General features: G+C 44.6%; 1 protein-coding gene across 1 annotated transcript in view; it reads right to left on the bottom strand.

The window, feature by feature from the left end:
* CTTN (cortactin) overlaps positions 1 to 23791 on the bottom strand; it is a 65450-nt gene that overhangs the window by 4820 nt on the left and 36839 nt on the right. Inside the window, exons 11-16 of the mRNA XM_030200749.1 lie at positions 19448 to 19503; positions 18074 to 18143; positions 17036 to 17184; positions 13896 to 13985; positions 12441 to 12603; positions 4199 to 4270 (exon numbers count right to left, since the gene is read on the bottom strand). Of these exons, the coding sequence (XP_030056609.1) occupies positions 4199 to 4270; positions 12441 to 12603; positions 13896 to 13985; positions 17036 to 17184; positions 18074 to 18143; positions 19448 to 19503 (600 nt within the window). The remainder of the gene's footprint in view (positions 1 to 4198; positions 4271 to 12440; positions 12604 to 13895; positions 13986 to 17035; positions 17185 to 18073; positions 18144 to 19447; positions 19504 to 23791) is intronic.

Below are 23791 nucleotides of genomic sequence, written 5' to 3'. Positions count from 1 at the left end.
CTTTTCTTTGACCAGATATTTGTTCAGGGCCCTTAGGTCTAGGATGGGACGCATCCCCCCTGTTTTCTTTTCCACAAGGAAGTACCTGGAATAGAATCCCAGTCCTTCTTGCCCGGATGGCACGGGCTCGACCGCATTGGCGCTGAGAAGGGCGGAGAGTTCCTCTGCAAGTACCTGCTTGTGCTGGAAGCTGTAAGACTGAGCTCCCGGTGGACAATTTGGAGGTTTTGAGGCCAAATTGAGGGTGTATCCTTGCCGGACTATTTGGAGAACCCACTGATCGGAGGTTATGAGAGGCCACCTTTGGTGAAAAGCTTTCAACCTCCCTCCGACTGGCAGGTCGCCCGGCACTGACACTTGGATGGCGGCTATGCTCTGCTGGAGCCAGTCAAAAGCTCGCCCCTTGCTTTTGCTGGGGAGCCGAGGGGCCTTGCTGAGTCGCACGCTGCTGACGAGAGCGAGTGCGCTGGGGCTTAGCCTGGGCCGCAGGCTGTCGAGAAGGAGGATTGTACCTACGCTTGCCAGAAGAGTAGGGAACAGTCTTCCTTCCCCCGAAAAATCGTCTACCTGTAGAGGTAGAAGCTGAAGGCTGCCGGCGGGAGAACTTGTCGAATGCGGTGTCCCGCTGGTGGAGCTGCTCTACCACCTGTTCGACTTTCTCTCCAAAAATATTATCCGCACGGCAAGGCGAGTCCGCAATCCGCTGCTGGATTCTATTCTTCAGGTCGGAGGCACGCAGCCATGAGAGCCTGCGCATCACCACACCTTGAGCAGCGGCCCTGGACGCAACATCAAAGGTGTCATACACCCCTCTGGCCAGGAATTTTCTGCACGCCTTCAGCTGCCTGACCACCTCCTGAAAAGGCTTGGCTTGCTCAGGGGGGAGAGCATCAACCAAGCCCGCCAACTGCCGCACATTGTTCCGCATGTGTATGCTCGTGTAGAGCTGGTAAGACTGAATTTTGGTCACGAGCATAGAAGAATGGTAGGCCTTCCTCCCAAAGGAGTCCAAGGTTCTAGAGTCCTTGCCCGGGGGCGCCGAAGCATGCTCCCTAGAACTCTTAGCCTTCTTTAGGGCCAGATCCACAACTCCAGAATCATGAGGCAACTGGGTGCGCATCAGATCTGGGTCCCCATGGATCCGGTACTGGGACTCGATCTTCTTGGGGATGTGGGGATTAGTTAAAGGCTTTGTCCAGTTCGCCAGCAATGTCTTTTTGAGGACATGGTGCAGGGGAACAGTGGACGCTTCCTTAGGTGGAGAAGGATAGTCCAGGAGCTCAAACATTTCAGCCCTGGGCTCATCCTCCACAACCACCGGGAAGGGGATGGCCGTAGACATCTCCCGGACAAAGGAAGCGAAAGACAGACTCTCAGGAGGAGAAAGCTGTCTTTCAGGAGAGGGAGTGGGATCGGAAGGAAGACCCTCAGACTCCTCGTCAGAGAAATATCTGGGGTCTTCTTCCTCTTCCCACGAGGCCTCACCCTCGGTGTCGGACACAAGTTCACGGACCTGTGTCTGCAACCGTGCCCGACTCGACTCTGTGGAGCCACGTCCACGATGGGGGCGTCGAGAGGTAGACTCCCTCGCCCGCATCGGCGAAGCTCCCTCCGCCGACGTAGTCGGGGAGCCTTCCTGGGAGGCGACGGCAGCCGGCACCGCACGCGGCACCGATGCCGGAGACCTCACCTCGGGCGATGGACCTGCCGGCGCCACGCTCGACGGTACCGGTGGCGCAAGCACCACCGGTACCGGAGGGGTAGGGCGCAACAGCTCTCCCAGAATCTCTGGGAGAACGGCCCGGAGGCTCTCGTTCAGAGCGGCTGCAGAGAAAGGCATGGAAGTCGATGCAGGCGTCGACGTCAGAACCTGTTCCGGGCGTGGAGGCTGTTCCGGGCTGTCCAGAGTGGAGCGCATCGACACCTCCTGAACAGAGGGTGAGCGGTCCTCTCGGTGCCGATGCCTGCTGGGTGCCGACTCCCTCGGCGACCCAGAGCTCTCGGTACCGACACGGGAAGGGGACCGGTGACGATGCTTCTTCGACTTCTTGGAACGAAGCATGTCACCGGAGCTTCCCGGTACCGACGAGGAGGACGTAGAATCCAGCCGTCGCTTCCTCGGGGCCGAGGCCGAAGGAGGTCGGTCTCGGGGGGGCTGTACCGCAGGAGCCCTCAGGGTAGGGGGAGACCCACCCGAAGGCTCACCGCCACCAGCAGGGGAATGGACAGCCCTCACCTGCACTCCCGACGATGCACCACCGTCCGACGACATCAGCAGACGAGGTCCCGGTACCACCGACGTCGATGCAGCTATCCGATGTCTCGGCGCCGATGCAGAGGGCCGATGCCTCGATGCACTCAATGCACTGGCAGCCGAGGATGAAGCTCTGGACGCTGAAGACGTCGATGCACTCGATACCCCCGGTGCCGATGCCGACGAAGAGCCCGAGAACAAAACGTTCCACTGGGCCAATCTCGCTACCTGAGTCCGCCTTTGCAAAAGGGAACACAGATTACAGGCCTGAGGGCGGTGCTCGGCCCCCAGACACTGAAGACACGACGCGTGCCTGTCAGTGAGCGAGATTACCCGGGCGCACTGGGTGCACTTCTTGAAGCCGCTGGAAGGCTTCGATGTCATGGGCGGAAAAATCACGCCGGCGAAATCAAAATCCGAAATGGCGAAATGAGCACCAAAACTTTGAGGGAGAAAAATCTCCACTGAGGCCGAAAAGAGGCCTACCCCGACAACGAAAGAAAACTTACCGGGGCAAAATCTGAAAATACGGGAAGGGGCAAACGAAACCCGAGGGGGCTTCCGGAACACTTCCCCGAACAGTTTTAAAGGATTTTCCGAAGAAAAAACACGTCGAAAAAGGACGCGCGAGGTCGACTTTCCGGGGCTCGACACGGCGAAAACACGACCGTACCGAGTGCGGACGAAAGAAGACTGGCCGGCTCGAGCCGGTTTCGGGCGGGAAGACGGCCGCGCATGCGCGGTGCGCGCGGGCGCGCGAGGGCTAGCAAAGGACTTTGCTAGTGAAGATTCCGATTGGAGGGGCTGCCGTGGACGTCACCCCATCAGTGAAAACAAGCAGCCTGCTTGTCCTCGGAGAATTATAGTTATACACTTTCTAGACTACAAAATTCTTAAGGAAAGTACTTCATTTTCAATCCATCTACACAAGAAATACACCACATGCTGATGCTGCTTTGTGTTCCAGTTACACGGTCAAGGTAACTCTTTAATAATGCATCACACATGGGTGTGACCTTAAAAATATGCACTCAAAAAAAAATAAATAAATAAAAAAAAAAAAAAAAAAAAGAGTCCACATATTGAAAGTTTCACCAATGCAATCCTCCTGTCCAGTACAGGATGTGCATTTATATTACTGTGTTTGTATATGTGGAATTACTTGGTGCTCACATTAACCCCCCACTTTGCTTCTCAAATTCTTTGAATTGTCAAATTCCAGAACAGCTGCTCATCGGTAGAAAAAAAAAGTGAGGCAAAACCTGTGTGGTGAAATTCATTCAAACATACCTGCCATTGCACCTACAGGTGAGTTGAATGCAGGCAGGCAGTCAGAGATTCTACTCCCTTGAAATATCAAATCATGGATCAGCCAGACAGAGAAACTAGATAGAGGGCATCATTTTTTTAGTGTTTTAGTTTTTCAGTAACAGAACCCAGAGCACTTGCTGGGAAGACACCAACCTCTCTAGGGTGCAGCACATCACTAATCCTAGTTAAAATTTATCTTGCCCCTTTAATAGGAATAATCTAAGAATACAGAATTGAATGCCAGTTATCTGCTGATGACATCCAACTTGTCATGGCTGTAAACAATAAGCAAGCCATTGCAGTTTCAAAACTAATGGCGGAGACTGGTTAGATCATTACAAATTTTCACAAATTAAAGCTAAACATAATGAAATCCAAAGTACTTTGGATCAGTAGGAAGAACAGATCTTTGCTATTTCTACCATTGTTGTTAGGACTGTCCTAGGTTTAAACTGAACTCCCAGTTAACCCTGAAACCACAGGTAGCAGCAGCTGTACATTGTACAAGTGTATTTACTAAGCAAAGTATTGTACATTAACAAAGAATATCAAACTGATAAACCTCGCACATGCTTGCTACTAAATGCTGAGAGATGGAAGGGGCACAGAACACTGCCACCCTTTTTGGCTTACCTGCTTGATAGTCATAAAGTGCTATTGCTGTAATCCCAAGGTCACTTTCATACTCGGCATACGTGTTCTCTTCTAAAGAGGTTAAAACCCATACACAGATTAGTTAGGTGACGAACACAAGTCTCCTTATATTGATTTCTGCACAATTTGAAATCTAAATTTCAAAATTGTTACTGTTTACTGTAATTCTCGCAGAACATGCAATGATGCCCTTGAAATTATAGTATGAAAAATTCCAAGAAATGAAAGTGAGGCAGACGGTACCTGTGGTTTCCTTACAAACACATGCATAAGTGTTTACCATGTACTTTAAAATAGTTTACATTAGAAGCCCATCTCCCTTCACCACCAACCTGCCTCTGAACCCTTGCCAAAATCTGGACAGTAGTATTTTCTGTAACAAAATATTCTTACAACTCTGAGAAATGCAAGAATTCCCAGGTGGAAGTGACTAACTACAGCACATACTAGTGGTTCCCAAACCTGGTCCTGGAGGCACCCCAGTTTTTGGCAGTTTCGCTAGATATTTACTTCTGAAGACACGTCAGTTCGAGACTGTTTTCTTTTTGATAGCACCCTAAGCTATTTTGCTTAGTTTTGTCTAAGAAAATTGATCCCCATTTGACCCTTGACGCAGGCACATGAGCGCTGAAACACGGTCCATGTCAGGTTTTATTAATAAAGGACTCTCAATTATTCCACTCCTAAAGGCCTCTTTTGCTTTTGTTTTCTTGTTGCGCTTGTCTGCATTTTTGTACCCTTTTTGCTATTTTTCTTCATCTTTTTCAAGCAGGTTTTCATTGTGGTCACAGCACCAAGTCTCTCCTAGCACTTCATGATACTATTCATTCCTCCCTAGATCAACACCATTCTGTGTCTTAGTTTCTCTTGATGGCATATGACTTAGTTGACCACTCCCTACTAACTACACTAACTTCGTTCTCTTGGCATCATAGGAGCCATCTTGTTCCGATTCACCAGTTGTCTTTATGACTGTACATTTTCACTAGTTCATAGAAACTCTCTCTTCAATTTTTAATTTCCAGTTCAGTGTTAAACCTTCCTTGCCCCATTTCTTAACATTCAAGAAGGCTGTATAACTTATTGCTATGTTCAGATTCTGTCATATTTCTGATCCCTCCAGCTCAATTCTCACTCTGAATATCTGCCTTAATCATGTCTCCAGTTGGCTGAAGGCCAACCATCTTTTCCTAAACAGATGTAAGGCTATTGTCTTCCCTAATCCTCAAAGTCAAAAAAGTAGGGATCACTCCCAATGCCCTTATATAATCTGTAGATCTTTATCGACGATCATTGGTTAGTTTTGTGTCTATCATTAAATACGAAGAAAAAGAGCCTCAGTTGTTGCTGACACCCCTATTTTAAAGGGTATTCATAGAACTGCATAATGAAGTGTTCTCTGCTCAGCTGTACTCAAATCATTGGCTCCAAAAAATCTCCCTAAAAATCATGCGCATTTATCATTTTATTTGTCTTATCTACTACTGAGCATAAAACAGGACAGAGAGACATCTTTCACTTGGACAATCCCAACAGGGATTGTAACATATAAGGAAGTAACATTTTTGAACACTTTACATCCAATTATTCCATTTATTTACGCATTACCAAAGATCCACAAAGATGCTGCAAAATCCTCCACAAGACCAATTCTCTCCTCTAGAGGTTCTTTACTTGAACCTTTATCAATATTTGTCAATTTCTTTCTCAAACCACTGGTGCAAGAAGCCCCTTCTTTCATTAAAGACACAACACATTTCTCGGTTTTGTTGCAAGATATTGAACACAACGAGAGTATGAAATACCTAATGGTGACACTAGGTGTAAAAATCACTCTACACTAGCATTCCATAGAATGAAGCTTTACTAGTACTGGAAGCAGCATTAGACACTAGATCAAAGCTACATGACATCCCCACTGAATTCCTGTTAAAATTATCTAAATTAGCACTGACTGAAAACTTTCTCTTTTAGAAAACGTTAGACTTACAAAAAACGGGTGTAGCAATGGGAACTACATTTGCTCAAAGCATAGCAAACATGCATGATGGCATTTGAAAAACGTTGTATTGAATGTTCTCCTTTTTCTGATAAAACCCAAAGGAAGAGAGTAAGTGACGTCACCACCGGGAAATGGCAGCCTGATTCCTTAGCTCCGCTGGAGCTGAAATTATTGGAAAACCCGCTAATCTTGACTGAAAACCCTCACCGTTTACTCTTGAGTTTATTTATTACTAGTAAAAAAGCCCCGTTTCTGATGCAAATGAAACGGGGGCTAGCAATGTTTTCTTCTGTGTGCATGTGGGAGTGTGTGTGTCCCTGCCCTCTCTCCTCTCCCCCCTCTGAGTCCTTCACTGTTACAGAGCCAGTGATTTGATTTCGTGCTCTGCTGTTTTCCTTCACTGACTGTTTGTGTTACAGAGAGGGCGGGGCAGACACTCATGGGGAAACCGGATATCTCTCCCCCTTCACACTTCCGTCTGGAGGCTTCATAGAACGTTGGTGTTGCCTTTTATATAGAGAGATTAGAATTTATTTACCGCCTTTTTGAAGGAATTCACTCAAGGCAGTGTACAGTAAGAATAGATCAAACATGAGCAAGCAATCCTTGTCGGAGAGATGACAGCGTGGAAAAAAATGAATAAATTTAAATTCACAGCTGCGAAGAGAGTTAGCAGCTCAAACTCCCTGCAGAAAGTGGTGGTACTACTACTACTACTTAGCATTTCTATAGCGCTACTAGGGTTACGCAGCGCTGTACAAGTTAAAACATGGGGAAGGACAGTCCCTGCTCAAGAGAGCTTACAATCTAAAGGTAACAAACTATGTAGTCAGTGTAGTCAGTGTATCATGAATGGGGAAGGTGGTTAGGCGCCAAAAGTAAGGGAGAAGAGATGGGTTTTGAGTAAGGACTTAAAGATGGGCAGGGAGGGCGCATGGCGTATGGGCTCGGGGAGTCTGTTCCAGGCATAAGGTGATGCGAGGCAGAAGGGACGGAGTCTGGAGTTAGCGGTGGTGGAGAAGGGTACAGATAGGAGTGATTTGTCCTGAGAGCGGAGGTTACAGGTGGGGACATAGGGGGAGAGGAGGGTAGAGAGGTAATGGGGGGCTGCAGATTGAGTGCATTTGAAGGTCATTAGGAGAAGCTTGAACTGAATACAGTAGTGAATCGGGAGCCAGTGAAGCGACTTGAGGAGAGGGGTGATATGAGAGTATCGGTTCACGCGGTAGATAAGACGTGCAGCGGAATTTTGGACAGATTGAAGGGGGGATAGGTGGCTAAGCGGGAGACCAGCAAGGAGAAGGTTGCAATAGTCAAGACGAGAGGTAACGAGTGAGTTGACGAGGGTTCGGGTGGTCTGTTCAGAGAGGAATGGGCGGATTTTGCTAATATTATAGAGGAAGAAGCGACAGGTCTTAGCTGTCTGCTGGATATAGGCAGAGAAGGAGAGGGAGGAGTCGAAAATGACTCCGAGATTGCGGGCTGACGAGACGGGGAGGATGAGGGCGTTGTCAACAGAGACAGAGAGTGGGGGAAGAGGAGAGGAGGGTTTGGGTGGGAAGACAAGGAGCTCAGTCTTTGCCATGTTCAGATGACGGTTGGACATCCAGGCGGCGATATCTGAGAGGCAGGCCGAGACTTTGGCCTGGGTTTCGACTGTGATGTCGGGAGTGGAGAGGTAGAGCTGGGTGTCATCAGCATAGAGATGGTACTGGAAACCATGTGATGAGATCAGTGAGCCCAGGGAAGAGGTGTATATTGAGAAAAGAAGCGGTCCAAGGACAGATCCTTGGGGAACCCCAACAGAGAGCGGGATGGGGGTGGAAGAAGAGCCATTAGAAAATACTCTGAAGGTGCGTTGGGAAAGATACGAGGAGAACCAGGAGAGGACGGGGCCCTGGAATCCAAATGAGGACAGTGTGTCAAGAAGTAAATTATGATTGACGGTGTCGAAGGCGGCAGATAAGTCGAGGAGGATAAGGATGGAGTAGTGACCTTTGGATTTGGCAAGGAACAGGTCATTGCAGACTTTGGAGAGAGCTGTTTCTGTTGAGTGTAGTGGGCGAAAGCTGGATTGAAGCGGATAAAGGATGGCCTGAGAGGAGAGGAAATCAAGGCAGCGGCTGTGGACAGCGCGTTCAAGTAATTTGGAGAGGAAGGGTAGAAGGGAGATGGGGCGGTAATTGGAGGGACAGGTGGGGTCAAGTGATGGTTTTTTAAGAAGTGGAATGACTACAGCGTGTTTGAAGGTGTCAGGGACAGTAGCAGTGGAGAGAGAGAGGTTGAGGATGTGACAGATTGAGGGGTTAACTGTAGGAGAGATGTTGGTAAGCAGATTGGTGGGAATGGGGTCAGAGGAACAGGTGGTGCACTTAGAGGAAGAAAGAAGGCGAGCAGTTTCCTCTTCGGTGATCTCAGGGAAGGAGGAGGAGGAGGACAGGTTAGGTTGGTTGAGGGAGTGGGTTAAGAAGTCACAGGGAGGAGAAGGCTTGGTACATCATTCCAAGATGGCGGAGGCAGAATCAGATTCAGACCCTGACCATGCACAGCAACTGGAGAGCTTAACAAACAAGATGTTGCACGTTGGTTCAAAGATCTGAAGGTGGAAATGACTGCAGTCAGGAGAGACATACAGGCGGTAGTTTTGGAATTGCAGGTCAAGGTCCGGGAGATTGGGACCTGCCTCGAGCAGATGGAGGAGCGGATGGAGGGTCTATCAGACGAATGGCAAAAGATGTAATCAGAGCTTAAAGTGGAACGTAAAAGCAGATCAGAGTTGCAACTGGCGCTGGAGGACTTGGAGAACAGATCCAGATGCTGCAACTTACGCTTAGGAGGAAGCCTCATACAAGGATTGCATGCAGGTGAGCAAAGAGATCAGTGCCCTTATACTCAATGCAGGGGAGAATGCATCAGGAGAGCTGGAGAACGTATCCATTACTCTGGATAGGGTTCACAAAAGCCTGGGGCCCCAGAGAGACTCACTGCCTAGGGATATCATCGCGTGCTTTCATGACTACAGCGTGAAGGAGAAGGTGTGGAGAAAAACGAGAACCTTAGGAGAAGTTGAGTGAAATAACTGCAAAGTTAAGGTCTTCCAGGATCTGGCTAAGGCAACTCTACAGCGTCTGAGAGATATGCGGGAGGTTATTACCTACCTACAACAAAATGGTTTAAGATACAGATGGCTATATATCCTTTTGGCTTACAATTTTCTGTGGGAACACAGACGCGCAGAGTCCAAACCACAGCTGAGGCTTGGAGTGCCCTTTTGGAGTTGGCCCGCTCGGATCTTCCTGCATCAGCAGTCACATGTCGGGCCCTGAGGTCACCCACCAATTCAAAATCAACGTGGCAGAAAGCCCGCGGTTGTGGGGGCAGAGGGTCACGGCTGGAGACAAACGCTGCTACATGATTAGACTTGAGTTATGGACTATTTCACACTATGGAGACCCTGCAAGGTACCGTGACACCTAGCAGGTGGGAAGCAGCCAACTAGAGTTCAAGTTGGGGAGGATTTGGGGTCCTACTGAAAGTGCAGAGAATGATAGTAACGTGAGAATGTGGGTATGTGTGATGATCAACATAGTGTGGGTGTATTATGGAGTAATTGGAGAGTGGGGTGAATTTTAGCTAACAGTTGGTGAGCTGTCCTCTGGCGATAGCGCACTTCCTCAGGGAGTTCACTGGCGGGTTCTTTTAGTGGCCAGTCGACCGGGAATACTGGGTCAGGAGAAGGAAAAGGAAGGCGGGGAGGAGGGGAATGGGAGAGGTGGGACAGGACTGCGGGTGGGTTCATGGAATGTTAACGGTTTGAATGACCCAGGGAAAAGAAGTATTATCTTTAGAGAGCTGCAGCGTCTCAAATGGGACGTGGTTATGCTCCAGGAAACCCATGTGCGTAGGCAAGATGCACTAATGATACGCCGTATGGAGTATGGTGAATGCTTTACACATGCTGACCCAAGAGGGGGAAAAACGGGAGGTTTGGCGACTTATATAAGATCGAGAATACCTTTCACCAAAGAGTACTTTCTTGGATGTTAGTGGGCGGTGTTGGCAGTCAAAGGCTGCTTATATGATGAACCAGTCACCTTTGTCAATTTATATGCTCCAAATGTAGGGCAAGGGGAATTTTTTGAGAACTTACCGGAGGATCTTTCACATTTTCTCTCTGGGAGGGTGATCTTGGGGGGGGGGGGGGGGGGGGGGGGGGGGGGGGGGGGGGGGGGGGGGGGGGGGGGGGGGGGGGGGGGGGGGGGGGGGGGGGACTTCAATCTAACTCTAACATCTCTAGATCATTCCAGGGAGGGGGAGAATGCAGCCCCTGGCTCATAGAAAGAAATTAGTGCACTTGATTAAGGATTTAGATCTGCTTGACGTATGGAGACTTCGTCACCCGAGCCAACGCTCGTATTCCTTCTACTCCCATGCACAGCAGACATATACGAGAATAGGTGCCCTGTGGTGTGATCAAGCTCTGTGATGTCAGGTACAGGACACAGTCCAGACTGAAAGAGATCAGGGTACTTTTAAAATCTACAGTATATAAAAAATTAACAGACTGTAACAATATGCTTCAATATGGGAGCTGCCGTCCAAAACAGCTAAAAGAAAGCCTACCTTACTCCCAGTTTCTGAGGTATAGAAATGACTGACTTCAAGAAACAATCAGTTAAATTAGCCAGAGCTCTAAATACCAGGAGCTATCCAAAAAAAGTATTACAGAAAGCACTAACAAGAGCTAGGTTCAACGACAGAAGTTGGTTGTTACCAAATAAACACAGTAAAAATAAAACTTCTGACACTGATGTCTTATTTTGAAATATGCAGCTTGGAGTGAATCTGTGGCCAATATTATAAAAAGACACATCCATTTTTTGAATCAAGATCTTTGCATATCGCATACTCATGGGGATCTAATTTTTGAGCCTGGCAGTATTACCTATCACAAAAAGGGATTTGAGGGAACACACACCAAATGTGGCCGTTGTAAATCCTGTTCCATTATGAAGGAATGCACTGAGTTTACTAATCCTATTAATAACATATAAATTGAAACATCAAAGAAATTCTAAATCAAGCCATGTAGTATACTTGTTACAATGTCCCTGCAGTAAAATCTATGTAGGTAAGACAGGGTTTAAATACCACAGTAGAATGGGCAGTATTTCTTTAAATGGAAGGTCAGTTACTGAGCAGGTGCCAGCATTGTGATAAACCCAGCACCATTTTAGAGCAACATGAAGTGCAGAGTCGCTGGTGAATCTATATGCCTGATATTCTAATCTGAGAGTTAGTAGGTCTGAGAAAGTCTGACTGTATATCTTTTTTTGTTTCAGAGACTGAGACTATCATAGGACTTCCCCTGAAGAAGCGGTAGTGAAACGGGCTCCCATGGGATTGTCCAAGTGAAAGATAAGTCTCTCTCAGTCCTGTTTTATGCTCAATAATGGATAAAGAAATAAATGTGCATGATTTTTAGGGTGGTTTTTTGGAGCCGATGATCGAGTACAGCTGAGCAGAGAATGCTTCATTATGCACTTCTTATGAAAACCCTTTAAAATAGGGGTGTCAGCAACAACTGAGGCTCTTTTCCTCCTATTAACAATAGACACTTAAAACTAATCAACGATTGTTGATAAAAGATCTACAGAATAGATCTAAAGGGTATTAGAAGTGATCACTACTTTTTTGACTGATTGGAAACTAGTTTGTAGTGATCGGGTTCTTCACTTGAATTTATATATTGCTTCCCTAATCTTCGACACTCCTCTTCCTTTCTGTCCCATGGTGGGCAGCCAACCTCTTCCCTTTCGAGACCCCATAAAGATCTCTGGTGTTACATTCAAGCAACAAAATTGACTGTTGTACACTCTCCATTTTTTTTTCCATGCATTTTATTTGCTCTGTTCACTCCTTTCTTTCCCCTCCATTAGTTTGAACACTTTTCCTTGCCTTGGTAGTAAGCCCACCTTGACTACGCAATTCTCTTTATGTTGGACTCCCTCTCTATTCTTTAAAACATCTTCAACTCGTACAATCGACTGCTGCGAAACCCTTTCATCGTACACATCGTTTTGAACATGTTACACTCTTTCATACTGATATTTTGCCTTTCTTATTAGAGGACACGAATCCTGTTCTTACTCCCCAGTCAGGAATCTTTGTGTATTGGCTAAGCGCATTTGGTCTGGTGCTAGTAAGCTGCACTGATACCTTTTGAATAATGTCCTTCTTCTGCAGTCTCATGAGATGCTTTTTGTAGACTTTCTGCCTCCTGGTAGTCTGGCTCTTCTTCTGCATAAATGTGTTTAGCTTCTGGTTCCTTAGGTGCTTTGGAACTCTGGGGGTTCAGTTCTACTTCATATTCAGACACATCCTACAAGAAACAAAACCAGTCATACTGATACAGAAACAGAGAAAACCATATTATAGTGTTAATTTTCCAGAGGTGTACTGCACAAAGCTAGGAAGACAGTCTAAACTGAATCTCATGTAGGTAGGCCACCTTCCAAGCTGTATCAGCAATCTACTCAAATGCAAAACTGATTCATCAAGACAGATCATGTTTTGGGGATAAAGAGAGAACTATATTTCAAACCAATCTCTTTATTAAGAGCAGCATAGAATTAAACTTTATAACAGAATTCAGTGCTGGTGAGAACACATAAACAGGTGACTGGGCAAATGTTGCTTGTAAATTTTATTACTAAAGGCTTCTGAAAATTTCAGCTGAGGGTCCCCCTCCTGAAACCAATCTAACAGGAATTTAAACTTTTATAAAAATGAGCTGCCTTGAAATTTAACTATTGCTCTGATAAACCATTTTATATAAAACAAAAAAAACTCACAAGTAAACACCAAGAATTATCTTTACGAGCTCTATAAAAATAAAATCCAGTTTATGCAAATTTCCAACTTAAAAAGCACACATTTGGAGCCCATTAATGCAGGAATTTGTATTACAGAAGGGGCCAAATTCTCATAAACAATTACACCTCTCACTTTTACACATGGACAGAAAAGAAATAACTCAAAGGTCACAGTTCTATTAAGGTCAGAGAATCATTAGCATTCAACCAAGAAATGTGATCCTAAAAATATTCAGATGCTTCTGTACACATTCCTCAACAAGCAGCAAAAGTGAAGGCACAGCTGTGAATAAGATTCTGGTTTGAATCTCATTTGCGCCACTCAGACAAAAAGTAATTTAACTTGCTTACATTAAAAAAAAAAAAAGAAAGAAAGAAACCAGATCTGGAGTATAAGCGTGCTGTGTGTGTGTGTCAGAGGCCTAGCTAGGCCGGTTGCCAGGGGAGAGACTGCTTCCCCCCCCCACCCCACACACACACACACAAACGGATTAATGGACTCGACACCGGTGCCTATTTTTCCATGCAATCTGTCACGGTTAAAATATGCGCCAGTGCCATCGGCTGTCCCCTCACCGCTCCCCCCCCGCACCCTCAACCTGGCCACGCTTCTGGGGTGAATAATTATTTTACCTCAGCCCTCCTCAGTCTCTGCTGTTCCCATTTCTCCTTAGATAGCAACCCTCGCCAGACAATGGATGGGAAAAATACCTCCCTCCCAAATTCTGCTGTTCTCTTTTCTGCTCCTCCTATGTCATGTCCAACTAATATCAGCCTATGTTATGAAAATCTGACTTACCGAATACAATGGGCTGGCAGGACTCTCCACTTTAAAAGGCTGAGGGGTGGGAGAGGCAGGGGGGACTTGCTTTCTGGCTTTGGCTTGCTCCTTGATATAAATGAAACAAAATATTAAAGGCTTGACAGACACTTAGAACAGAACAAAACGTACATAGAATAAACAAAAAGCTGAAATGTCTGACAAAGCAGTGCTAAGGAGTTATTCAGCTTTATTACATGTAAGAGAAGTGTAGTAGAGTCTTGATTAACCAACATAAATGGGACTGACAGGTGATTGGATAACTGAAAATACTGGATAATCCAGATACGGTGGATGCTGCAGGGCAACGCATTGGGAAACCACCACCACATTCCTCTCCCCCGAACAGTGGCAGTTCCACAACTTGGGTCACCATCCACCCAAGAGCCCCCCGGGCCCACACTACAATTCCTAGTGGTCTAGAAAGACTGCAACTAGAAGTTGCAGCAGCCATTTTGAAAGTGGAGCCGACATGGGCAGGAGTGACTGGGGATTGGTCCTACCTCGACATCACCACTAGACCACCAGGGACTCACACAGGTTCAGGGGGTCTAATCCTATTTAGAAGGGAGGGAGAGGGCATAGCCTGGATTACTAACAGTTATGTTAAGATAAATTGGAACTCTACTGTATGGTTTAACTTTTTTATTGATGTCACAATCCACAACATTTAATCATCAATAACAGTCACCAATTTTATATCTCTATAATCCATAACAAAACTTTTTGCTAAAGTAACATCAAACTTTTACATAATCTTACCACTCCCCCTTTTACCCTCCCTATAATCCGTCTAAAGGCATCAATGGAACCTCAAAGTCCTCAGTCATAATTTGTTAAGGATGAGACTTCTACCTCTCTGCATGAGTTTGGCTATATAGGGACTCAATCTTTAAAAATCGTGATTTCCGTTTAAAGGAACCCCTGGCCTCTTGCGCCTCCCAAGTCATTAGTTGATGCACCTGGTTGCGCCAGTGCCAGAATTCAGGTCTATCCGGAACAGTCCATTTTTGCAAATTCTCTGTACCCAGCCCCACTATTTATTTGCGAAATACCTTTGAGGTGGGCTGTAATATCCCAGTAGGCGAGATCACATCCCACATCCACTTCCCATCTCCGTCTGAGCTGTGTCAAATCTTTGCCAAGTGTCAAAGACCATAATTTCTTCTGGAGGCCAGAGATTGAAGGAGCCTCTTCCGAGGCCTCCTCAAATAGTGTCTGAATTTTCTCCCTTAATTTGTAATTCAGAGACGCCTTGTCTAAAGATTGTACATAATGCTTCAATTGGCAATAGGCAAAGGTGTCTCCCCAGCCTAATGACTCATTAGGGATCAACTGTTCCAGTGGTCTAAATCACACCAGTCCGATCTACCACTACCCCCAAGTTACTGAGTCCCTGTCGCACCCAATGTTGAAATATTGGATTCTCAATCCCAGGTAGAAACTTGGGGTTCCCCTGTATGGTTAGCAATTCTGTCACTAGCGGGTCTCCTTCCAATTGTTTCCCCAAAAATCTCCAGGCCCCCTGTAAAGATCCCAACAGCACCGATCCTCTCATCCTCTGTGGCAAGGAAGATCTATCCCCCTGCAGAAGAGAAATCAATTGATAGGGACTAAACAGAGATTCCTCCAGCTCTATAGGTGTGTGGTAACTTGATGAGAATACCCAATCCCGCACATGTCGCAATAAACAAGCGATATTATAATATTTAATATTAGGTAGGCCCAACCCGCTCTGGTTCCACCCTCCCATTAACAACTGCAGGCGAATTTTTGCTTTCTTATACGCCCAACAAAACTTCATAACCATGTGATAGAACACTCTAATATCCTTCATCAATAATCGCAGTGGCAACGTTTGCAGCACATAAAGCCACCTTGGCAGGATTACCATGCGAATTAAGCTCAGTCGCCCGGACAATGATGATGTCAAAGTTCTCCAAGCTTCCAGCTGCTGTTTGGTCTTAGCTATCAGCCATTGGATACTTATGCTATAGATCCCCCCTGTCCAGGCTGGTAGAAGGATACCCAAATAAGAAAATGATTCCTCCACCCATCTTAGTTGGAACTGTCCTGGCCATGCTCTTCGAGTCTCAGCGGTAAGGGCTAACGCTTCAGACTTGTCATAGTTTAATTTAAGGCCAGAATAGGATCCAAATTCTTTAAATATCTCTAAAAGATAAGCTAACGTCTCCCAAGGCTTCGTATTATTAACAAGTCGTTGGAACTCTACTGTAATACCAAACTGCAAAATACTTTTTTTTTTTTTTTTTTACAAAAAACATCTTACAGAAGAAACAATTTACCCCTTGCTTCTATATTTATGGGACGTCCACACCCTGGAAAACTGGTGCTAACTGCATTTAATTAGAAACCAGACAAAGGTTTTATTACAAATGTTCTTTCTTTGGGCAGAACAGTGAATGCTGGTGTTATACAAATTTTTTATTGTACGAGTAATTAAAAGTTTCTATAACACCAGCATTCACTGTTCTGCCCAAAGAAAGAACACATTACTCATACACAGTGTAAAATAGGTATGACTGAGGGGCATCCCATCTTGGGCAATGATAAAAAAAAGATAATCTATTTAAAAACAAATGCAATCAAGTTAGATATTTATATTTAGATACAAGTCAATAAACAGAACAGGAATATTTGATTCAGGTTACATTATGAGTTATTTGGTTAAACAGCTAAATAAATCATCTCAGTTTAAACAGGGCAAATATAAGCAGAAGTTGTCTCCTTCCTTCCTGGAAAGGTGGGAGTGACTAATACTTGTGCATTGTTCTGAAACCTGTATGAACATCTGTAGCACATGGGTTAGGACTGATCATAAAAGAATGGTCTACATACAGAGCTTTGGTGGAGTCACCTACCTACCCATGAACATTACTAAAGGACAGGAAAGAAAGGCTCAGGTTACTTAGGAATAAGACTTCAGTGCAAGGCTAGGGGGAGTAAAAGATTTTAAGCCAGAGTCTAAATTCAAGCAGCATGTGGAAGGGTTGCAGGGGAGGAATTTTCTGATGCTATAAAATGGCAAAAACAGCACCATAGCACAAAGCCTCTTGCTCTCAGATTATAGCTAAAAAGAAACTGCAGGTGAGACTCACTTCTAGCTTTCTCCTAGCCTCCTCCTGTTCCTGTTTCTCCTTTGCCATTCTCTGAGCTCTCTCAGCTTCGGCCTTCTTCCGGTCCTCCAGCTCCTTCTCCTTCGCAAGGTTTTCAAAGTTAGCACGGATACTGCTCGTTTTATTACTTTCTATAAGACACGAAAGAGCACAAAGAAAATACACCTTCCTGGCTTTTTCAGACAATAAAAAAAAAGAGTGACAGTGTGAGTTCCCACCCTACATAACTCTTGCCAGGTATATGCTACATGGGAAATGTTCAGCCTTCGGTGCTAGGAGATGCCAACTCACAGATCAGACATTACACCAGAGCAGCTTACCAAGAACACCAGAAAACTTAATGTAAATGTGATTCAAAGAGCCAGATACAATTATGTTTTCTAACTGGTATTGTGCTACATATATTTCCTGGAAAGCTGATTACAAAAATACAACAGACCCAGTGCCTTGTTGAGCAATACCTTTACCAAACTGAAAAAGATGACCAAATTCTGGCTTAAAATGGAAGCTCTGAAATACTCTTTAGCACTGTGTCCTTTTGTTTTTCAACTACAGAACCAGATGTGCACATCTCATGATTTAAGTGTTCAGTTCCATAGGTGGGTGAGAGACATGAATTGCTAGAAAAGAGGCCATTAAAAACTTCCAAACGCAGGCACAGATTTAACAGATATTTAACCTTCCCTTTCCCTCTTCTCTACCAGATTAATTTAGGAGTGCTTGGGTATTCTGTCCTATTTGATTTGTAGTCCCTTTCTTTGCTATTTTGTTTGGATATGTACATGTAAACCACATTGATCTTTTATTAGTAAAGGCGGTATTTCAAATCTCACAATAAACAAACATGATCCAATAATAATTTGATATGTAGAAATAAAAGATCAATGAAATAGTTGTATATTGTTGACCCTTTTTTTCAGCACATCCAGGTGAACCAGTATAGAAACCACTATTTTATTCATGATAATCAACTGCTGGGGGACTAAAACAGGACTTCTACAGCCTTCAAGAATTTCTTACCAACTTCTACAGGCTTTGTCTTCTGATACGTCGGGCTTGGCTTCTCCACCTCTTCAAAAGATGCGGCAGCCTATCCAAGCAACAAACACGAGAGTACATTTATGAATAATATCTTTCTTGGTTCTATTTCCATTTAAAACAACAAGAGGCATAAGAAATGACTTTTCAAGCTTGTCTTGCTACATAGGATCCACACTCTTATGTGTCGTGTACTGCTGATTCAGTTGGGGAGTCTAAAGCAGGAGAAGGTATTCTCTGCAGCCTATCTGTGAGATGGAAAATGCTCTCTGAAGCTGCTGCTATAAGTTGTTAGTTTTCTCTCCCTGAAAGAGATCCAAGCCACACCCACGAAGTTAGCTTGGTGTGTTCCAAGGACTGGATTGAGAACCCATTCTAGACTTTTGGAAAATAATTCAGGGATTGATCTAGTGCTTCTGCAAGAATAGGAAACAAAGAACTATAAACCCCATAAATGCTCCGAGATAGAAGTTTTGTTCCAGGCCTCCAAGTCCTCTAGGTGCCCGAGTAGGCTGTTAAGGGAAACTTTAGAACAGTCAATGTTGCTGATGCAGCAAGTAGGCACGTAAATTATACTGAAAGCAAAGAATGGGTATACTTTCCCTTTCAAAATTACCCCATGGAAAGGACTCAAACACATTTGCACCTGCTATTCAGCATGCACAAATTTTAAAATCTCTATTCCGCCAATTACATCAACTAAGTGGATTAAAAAAAAAAAAAGGAAACATCAAAACAATCAAATAGTAAAGACAAATGCAAAAACATACAACCCCCCCCCCCCCCCCCAAATGATTTAAACAGAAGTCATTGACAATATTGATTACTAATACTAAAAACTATATTCCAAAATCTCCCAGCTGACACAAGTATCTTTATAATATTTTTATCCCAGTTACAATCACAAAGTTCTAGATGACTTACAAAATTACATCCAGAATTAAAGTTATAAAATAAAATATAACAATTGTCAGATGCTCTGATAAGTATTCTAAAATGACCTGTTCAAATTACCCAATGAATCTGCATAATACCCCGTCCCTGGGAACACCTCCAGTCATTTCCATCAAACTTAAGTATCCAGGCTCCATGTGTATATTTTTACCAGTGTATATAGTCTTGCAATTTTCGAAGCCACTTCTGTGCAAAAGCCTCTTATGCATAGGAAGGCTTTTAAAGTTAAGCCCATAGTATGCATCCCTTATCTGAACAGCATTCTGGCTTCCTATAGCAGAGATCTATTGCGAATCCCCACTGAAACGTAAGGAGTGGATATATGTGTAATGCTTCAGAAGTTATCCTCATCTTCAAAGCATCTAAAACTGTATTCTTTATAATGTAAATAAGACTACTTACTTTGTCCATTCTGTCTTTTTGAACACCATACTTTCCACCAAATCCCTTGGAGTAATCTGAAACAGGGTACAATTCAGTTATTTAATTTTAGAATGAGGAACTGAAAAAACAGCAGCTACAAAAAAAAAAAAAGTTATGTTGGCTTCGGAAAGGAGTCCACTCAACAAGGAGAAATTAGGTCTTACCTGATCATTTTCTTTCCATTAGTCATTCCCACTATTCCAGAACCTGTGGGATAGTGGGGTCCATCAACCAGCAGGTGAAGATAGAGAACTGAAAACCGAACAGATCTCTCTTGGCATCTAGCCCTGCTTCTCAGCATTTAGGTACACAAGCAGTGAGGAGAAACTCAGCAGACACACAACAACCCTTAAACATCATGGTAACCTATCACTAACCAGACGAACAAACATGTGTGGACCTCTCATCCTTGGACAACCTGTAAAGAACAAGATATATGCAGGAAGCACCATGCCAAGGTGATAGTCAATATCTGACCCATTACTTTACACCTACTAAACATCTCAGAAACCTCAGGCAGGCCTCTGAGTAGTGGGAAGGACTAATGGAAAAGAAAATGATCAGGAAAGACCTAATTTCTCCATCATGTAGCTTCCCACTATTCCAGAATCTTTGGGATATTCAAAAGCAATCTCTACAATGGGTGGGATCCTGGCAGTACTGCCCTGAGGACCAAAGCCCCAAAACTCTGACTGACCCTATGTCAGTGAATAGGCCTGATGTAAGAGCAATATAAACTCTGTAGAAAAAGATCCCGATGCAGCTGAATGCTCTGTAAAAGAAGCCCTTATTAATCCAAACTACCAAAACTGGCAGCCAAACCCTAATCAGTGTTTTTCTCCAAACCTGTGCCAAAGGCAAATCTTCTTAGAGGATAAAGACCTAAACATTTAATTGAAAGACAGGTAAATGGTAGGACTAGTGCTAAACCTAACTTGGCTCTCAGCTCTTTTTGCAGGGAAGGCCAATTCAACCACTTCCAGCGATTACATAGTCAGATCATTAGCCCAAGTCTGTCCCTGTAGTAACTTCAACTTATTTTTCATCATTTACCTCTTTTTTTTTGAAGAAATTTATCCATGGCAGTGCACTACAAGTATAACCCAGACACATAGGCAATAAACTATTCGAACAGTAAAATAGTCAAAAACAGTACAAGTTACATGCTACTTACAATATCAACACAGTATACAAAACATTTTAATAGACAGCACAAGATGGAAGCAGATGTGGAACAGATAGATGAGAGTAACAGGAATTTAGATAGAAGATAAGCATGACTAAAGGAAAAACTGCATGTGAAGTCAGAAAGAGTTCATGCAACTGATCTCAGCAAGTCCTGCTCAGTAAATACAGCCAATGTTCATCTTTAGGTGTGTGAATAGCTAGATGTCTCTTCCATTAAAGGCTTGGGAGAACAGCTAAGCTTTTGCCTGCTTCCTGAAGTTGAGAGTCTTGCATTCTTGGCAACACATTCCAGAGTATGTGGGCTACTACTGAAAACGCTTGCTGGCAGGTGTCATAATGCATGATTTTCTTTGGAGAAGGTGTGGTTAGGAGTGCCCCTTGGGAGATCCTGTTGTACTCTGGCCTCTTTCTTAAGATAAGAGATAAGCTTAAAATTGAGCCCTGTATTGTACCAGTAGGCAGGGAAGTTTTTTGCAGGAATGGTATGATGTGATCACGTCACTTACAACACTCTATCGTACTGCGTGAATCAATGGGAACTGGTGCAAACTGTGTAGTCAGACCAATGCAGAGCGCATTACAGTAGTAATCCAGTCAATATTATAATGGCATGAACCACTGTGACAAGATTTGCCTCCTCAATGTATGGAGAAGAGAGTGTAGATGTCATGGATGATGGAGGAATCTTCTGAAGGTTGCTTAGATTTAGGGGGATCAACTTGTGTAGAGTCTAGCTGTACCCCAAGGTTCTTGACCTGTGATTTATAGGGCAGTTCACGACTGCTTGTGTTAGAAACCCACAGGAGCTCAGGCAAAGTTTGTGTTTTTTAACTCATTCTTGATTTGCTGTTAAGGCAGTCAGTTTATTCAGAGCAGATGTAGAACTTAGAATCCATTGACCAAGTCATCTGGGCTATTGTCTTAAGGTAGATATTAAAACAAAATAGGTGACAGTGCCGATCTTTGTGGTACCCTGCAGGTCAGAGGTGGTAAGGAGGTGGTGCCAAACTGGACTGTTTGGTTCAGATCTTGTCAGATACTGATGCCTGCTTCTGCGAAATCCAGCAGTACAACAATCATCAAAGCACATCCCGTGTCACGGTTTCTGTGGAGACCTAGCAGGGATCGAGGACCATCTCCGAATCCCTGCTGAAAAGGATTCAGTCAGTTTCTCTCTTCTAGAGAATTGAGTTGAACGCTCTATAAAACTTTCCTAGAATGGGATTGTAGATCCTATTTAGTAACTTTCCAACTTGACCTAGTCAAGGTTGTTCTTTATAGCAGGGACACCTCATTGCCCTTTTTAATGCTGTTGATTGGATTGAAAAAAAAGAAACAAAATCTTTATTTCCCCCCTCCCCCACCAGAAACCTTCCATAGTGCAACAGCACCTGGGAGGAGTTCACAGGCAATCTGCAGGTCTGACTAAGAACTAGAAAAATAAGTTCCTGTAAAGAGGAGCCATCTCCCATTCTAAATATGTGAAATTTTTAATAGTTTTATGAGCATACAGCACCAGTAGTACCTAGGATTGGAGCAGTTAATTCTCACTGAAAGGTTTTTAACTAAACCTGTTACAGGACAAGTCAGCTTTATTCCACCTCCAAGCATAACTTTGGACTCTACTGCAGGAACAAGGCCTAAATCACTGAAAATCTCAGGGCCTAGTGAGACACACCGAAGACAGCAGGTTACAAAGAAAGCATTTAAGGACAGGTGCGCTAAGCTTGTTTCCCCTCTTCCCCCTCCAAAGACCCATAAGTATAAGGAAAACCACTTTTAATAAATCTGGCCAAAGTGAAAAGCAAATTGGTATCTCACAAAAAGTCAGTGCATAAGCTGGCATTTTACACCGTACAAAAACCATAAACTCCTCACAACTAGAGTTAAACAGAAGGCATCCCAACATTAGCCTTCTACAGTGGGGGAAATAAGTATTTGATCCCTTGCTGATTTTGTAAGTTTGCCCACTGACAAAGACATGAGCAGCCCATAATTGAAGGGTAGGTTATTGGTAACAGTGAGAGATAGCACATCACAAATTAAATCCGGAAAATCACATTGTGGAAAGTATATGAATTTATTTGCATTCTGCAGAGGGAAATAAGTATTTGATCCCCCACCAACCAGTAAGAGATCTGGCCCCTACAGACCAGGTAGATGCTCCAAATCAACTTGTTACCTGCATGACAGACAGCTGTCGGCAATGGTCACCTGTATGAAAGACACCTGTCCACAGACTCAGTAAATCAGTCAGACTCTAACCTCTACAAAATGGCCAAGAGCAAGGAGCTGTCTAAGGATGTCAGGGACAAGATCATACACCTGCACAAGGCTGGAATGGGCTACAAAACCATCAGTAAGACGCTGGGCGAGAAGGAGACAACTGTTGGTGCCATAGTAAGAAAATGGAAGAAGTACAAAATGACTGTCAATCGACAAAGATCTGGGGCTCCACGCAAAATCTCACCTCGTGGGGTATCCTTGATCATGAGGAAGGTTAGAAATCAGCCTACAACTACAAGGGGGGAACTTGTCAATGATCTCAAGGCAGCTGGGACCACTGTCACCACGAAAACCATTGGTAACACATTACGACATAACGGATTGCAATCCTGCAGTGCCCGCAAGGTCCCCCTGCTCCGGAAGGCACATGTGACGGCCCGTCTGAAGTTTGCCAGTGAACACCTGGATGATGCCGAGAGTGATTGGGAGAAGGTGCTGTGGTCAGATGAGACAAAAATTGAGCTCTTTGGCATGAACTCAACTCGCCGTGTTTGGAGGAAGAGAAATGCTGCCTATGACCCAAAGAACACCGTCCCCACTGTCAAGCATGGAGGTGGAAATGTTATGTTTTGGGGGTGTTTCTCTGCTAAGGGCACAGGACTACTTCACCGCATCAATGGGAGAATGGATGGGGCCATGTACGTACAATTCTGAGTGACAACCTCCTTCCCTCCGCCAGGGCCTTAAAAATGGGTCGTGGCTGGGTCTTCCAGCACGACAATGACCCAAAACATACAGCCAAGGCAACAAAGGAGTGGCTCAGGAAGAAGCACATTAGGGTCATGGAGTGGCCTAGCCAGTCACCAGACCTTAATCCCATTGAAAACTTATGGAGGGAGCTGAAGCTGC

This window comes from Microcaecilia unicolor, chromosome 4 (genome assembly GCF_901765095.1).
Source record: "Microcaecilia unicolor chromosome 4, aMicUni1.1, whole genome shotgun sequence".
Taxonomy (NCBI): domain Eukaryota; kingdom Metazoa; phylum Chordata; class Amphibia; order Gymnophiona; family Siphonopidae; genus Microcaecilia; species Microcaecilia unicolor.
This window is presented reverse-complemented; position numbering and strand designations above follow the sequence as displayed.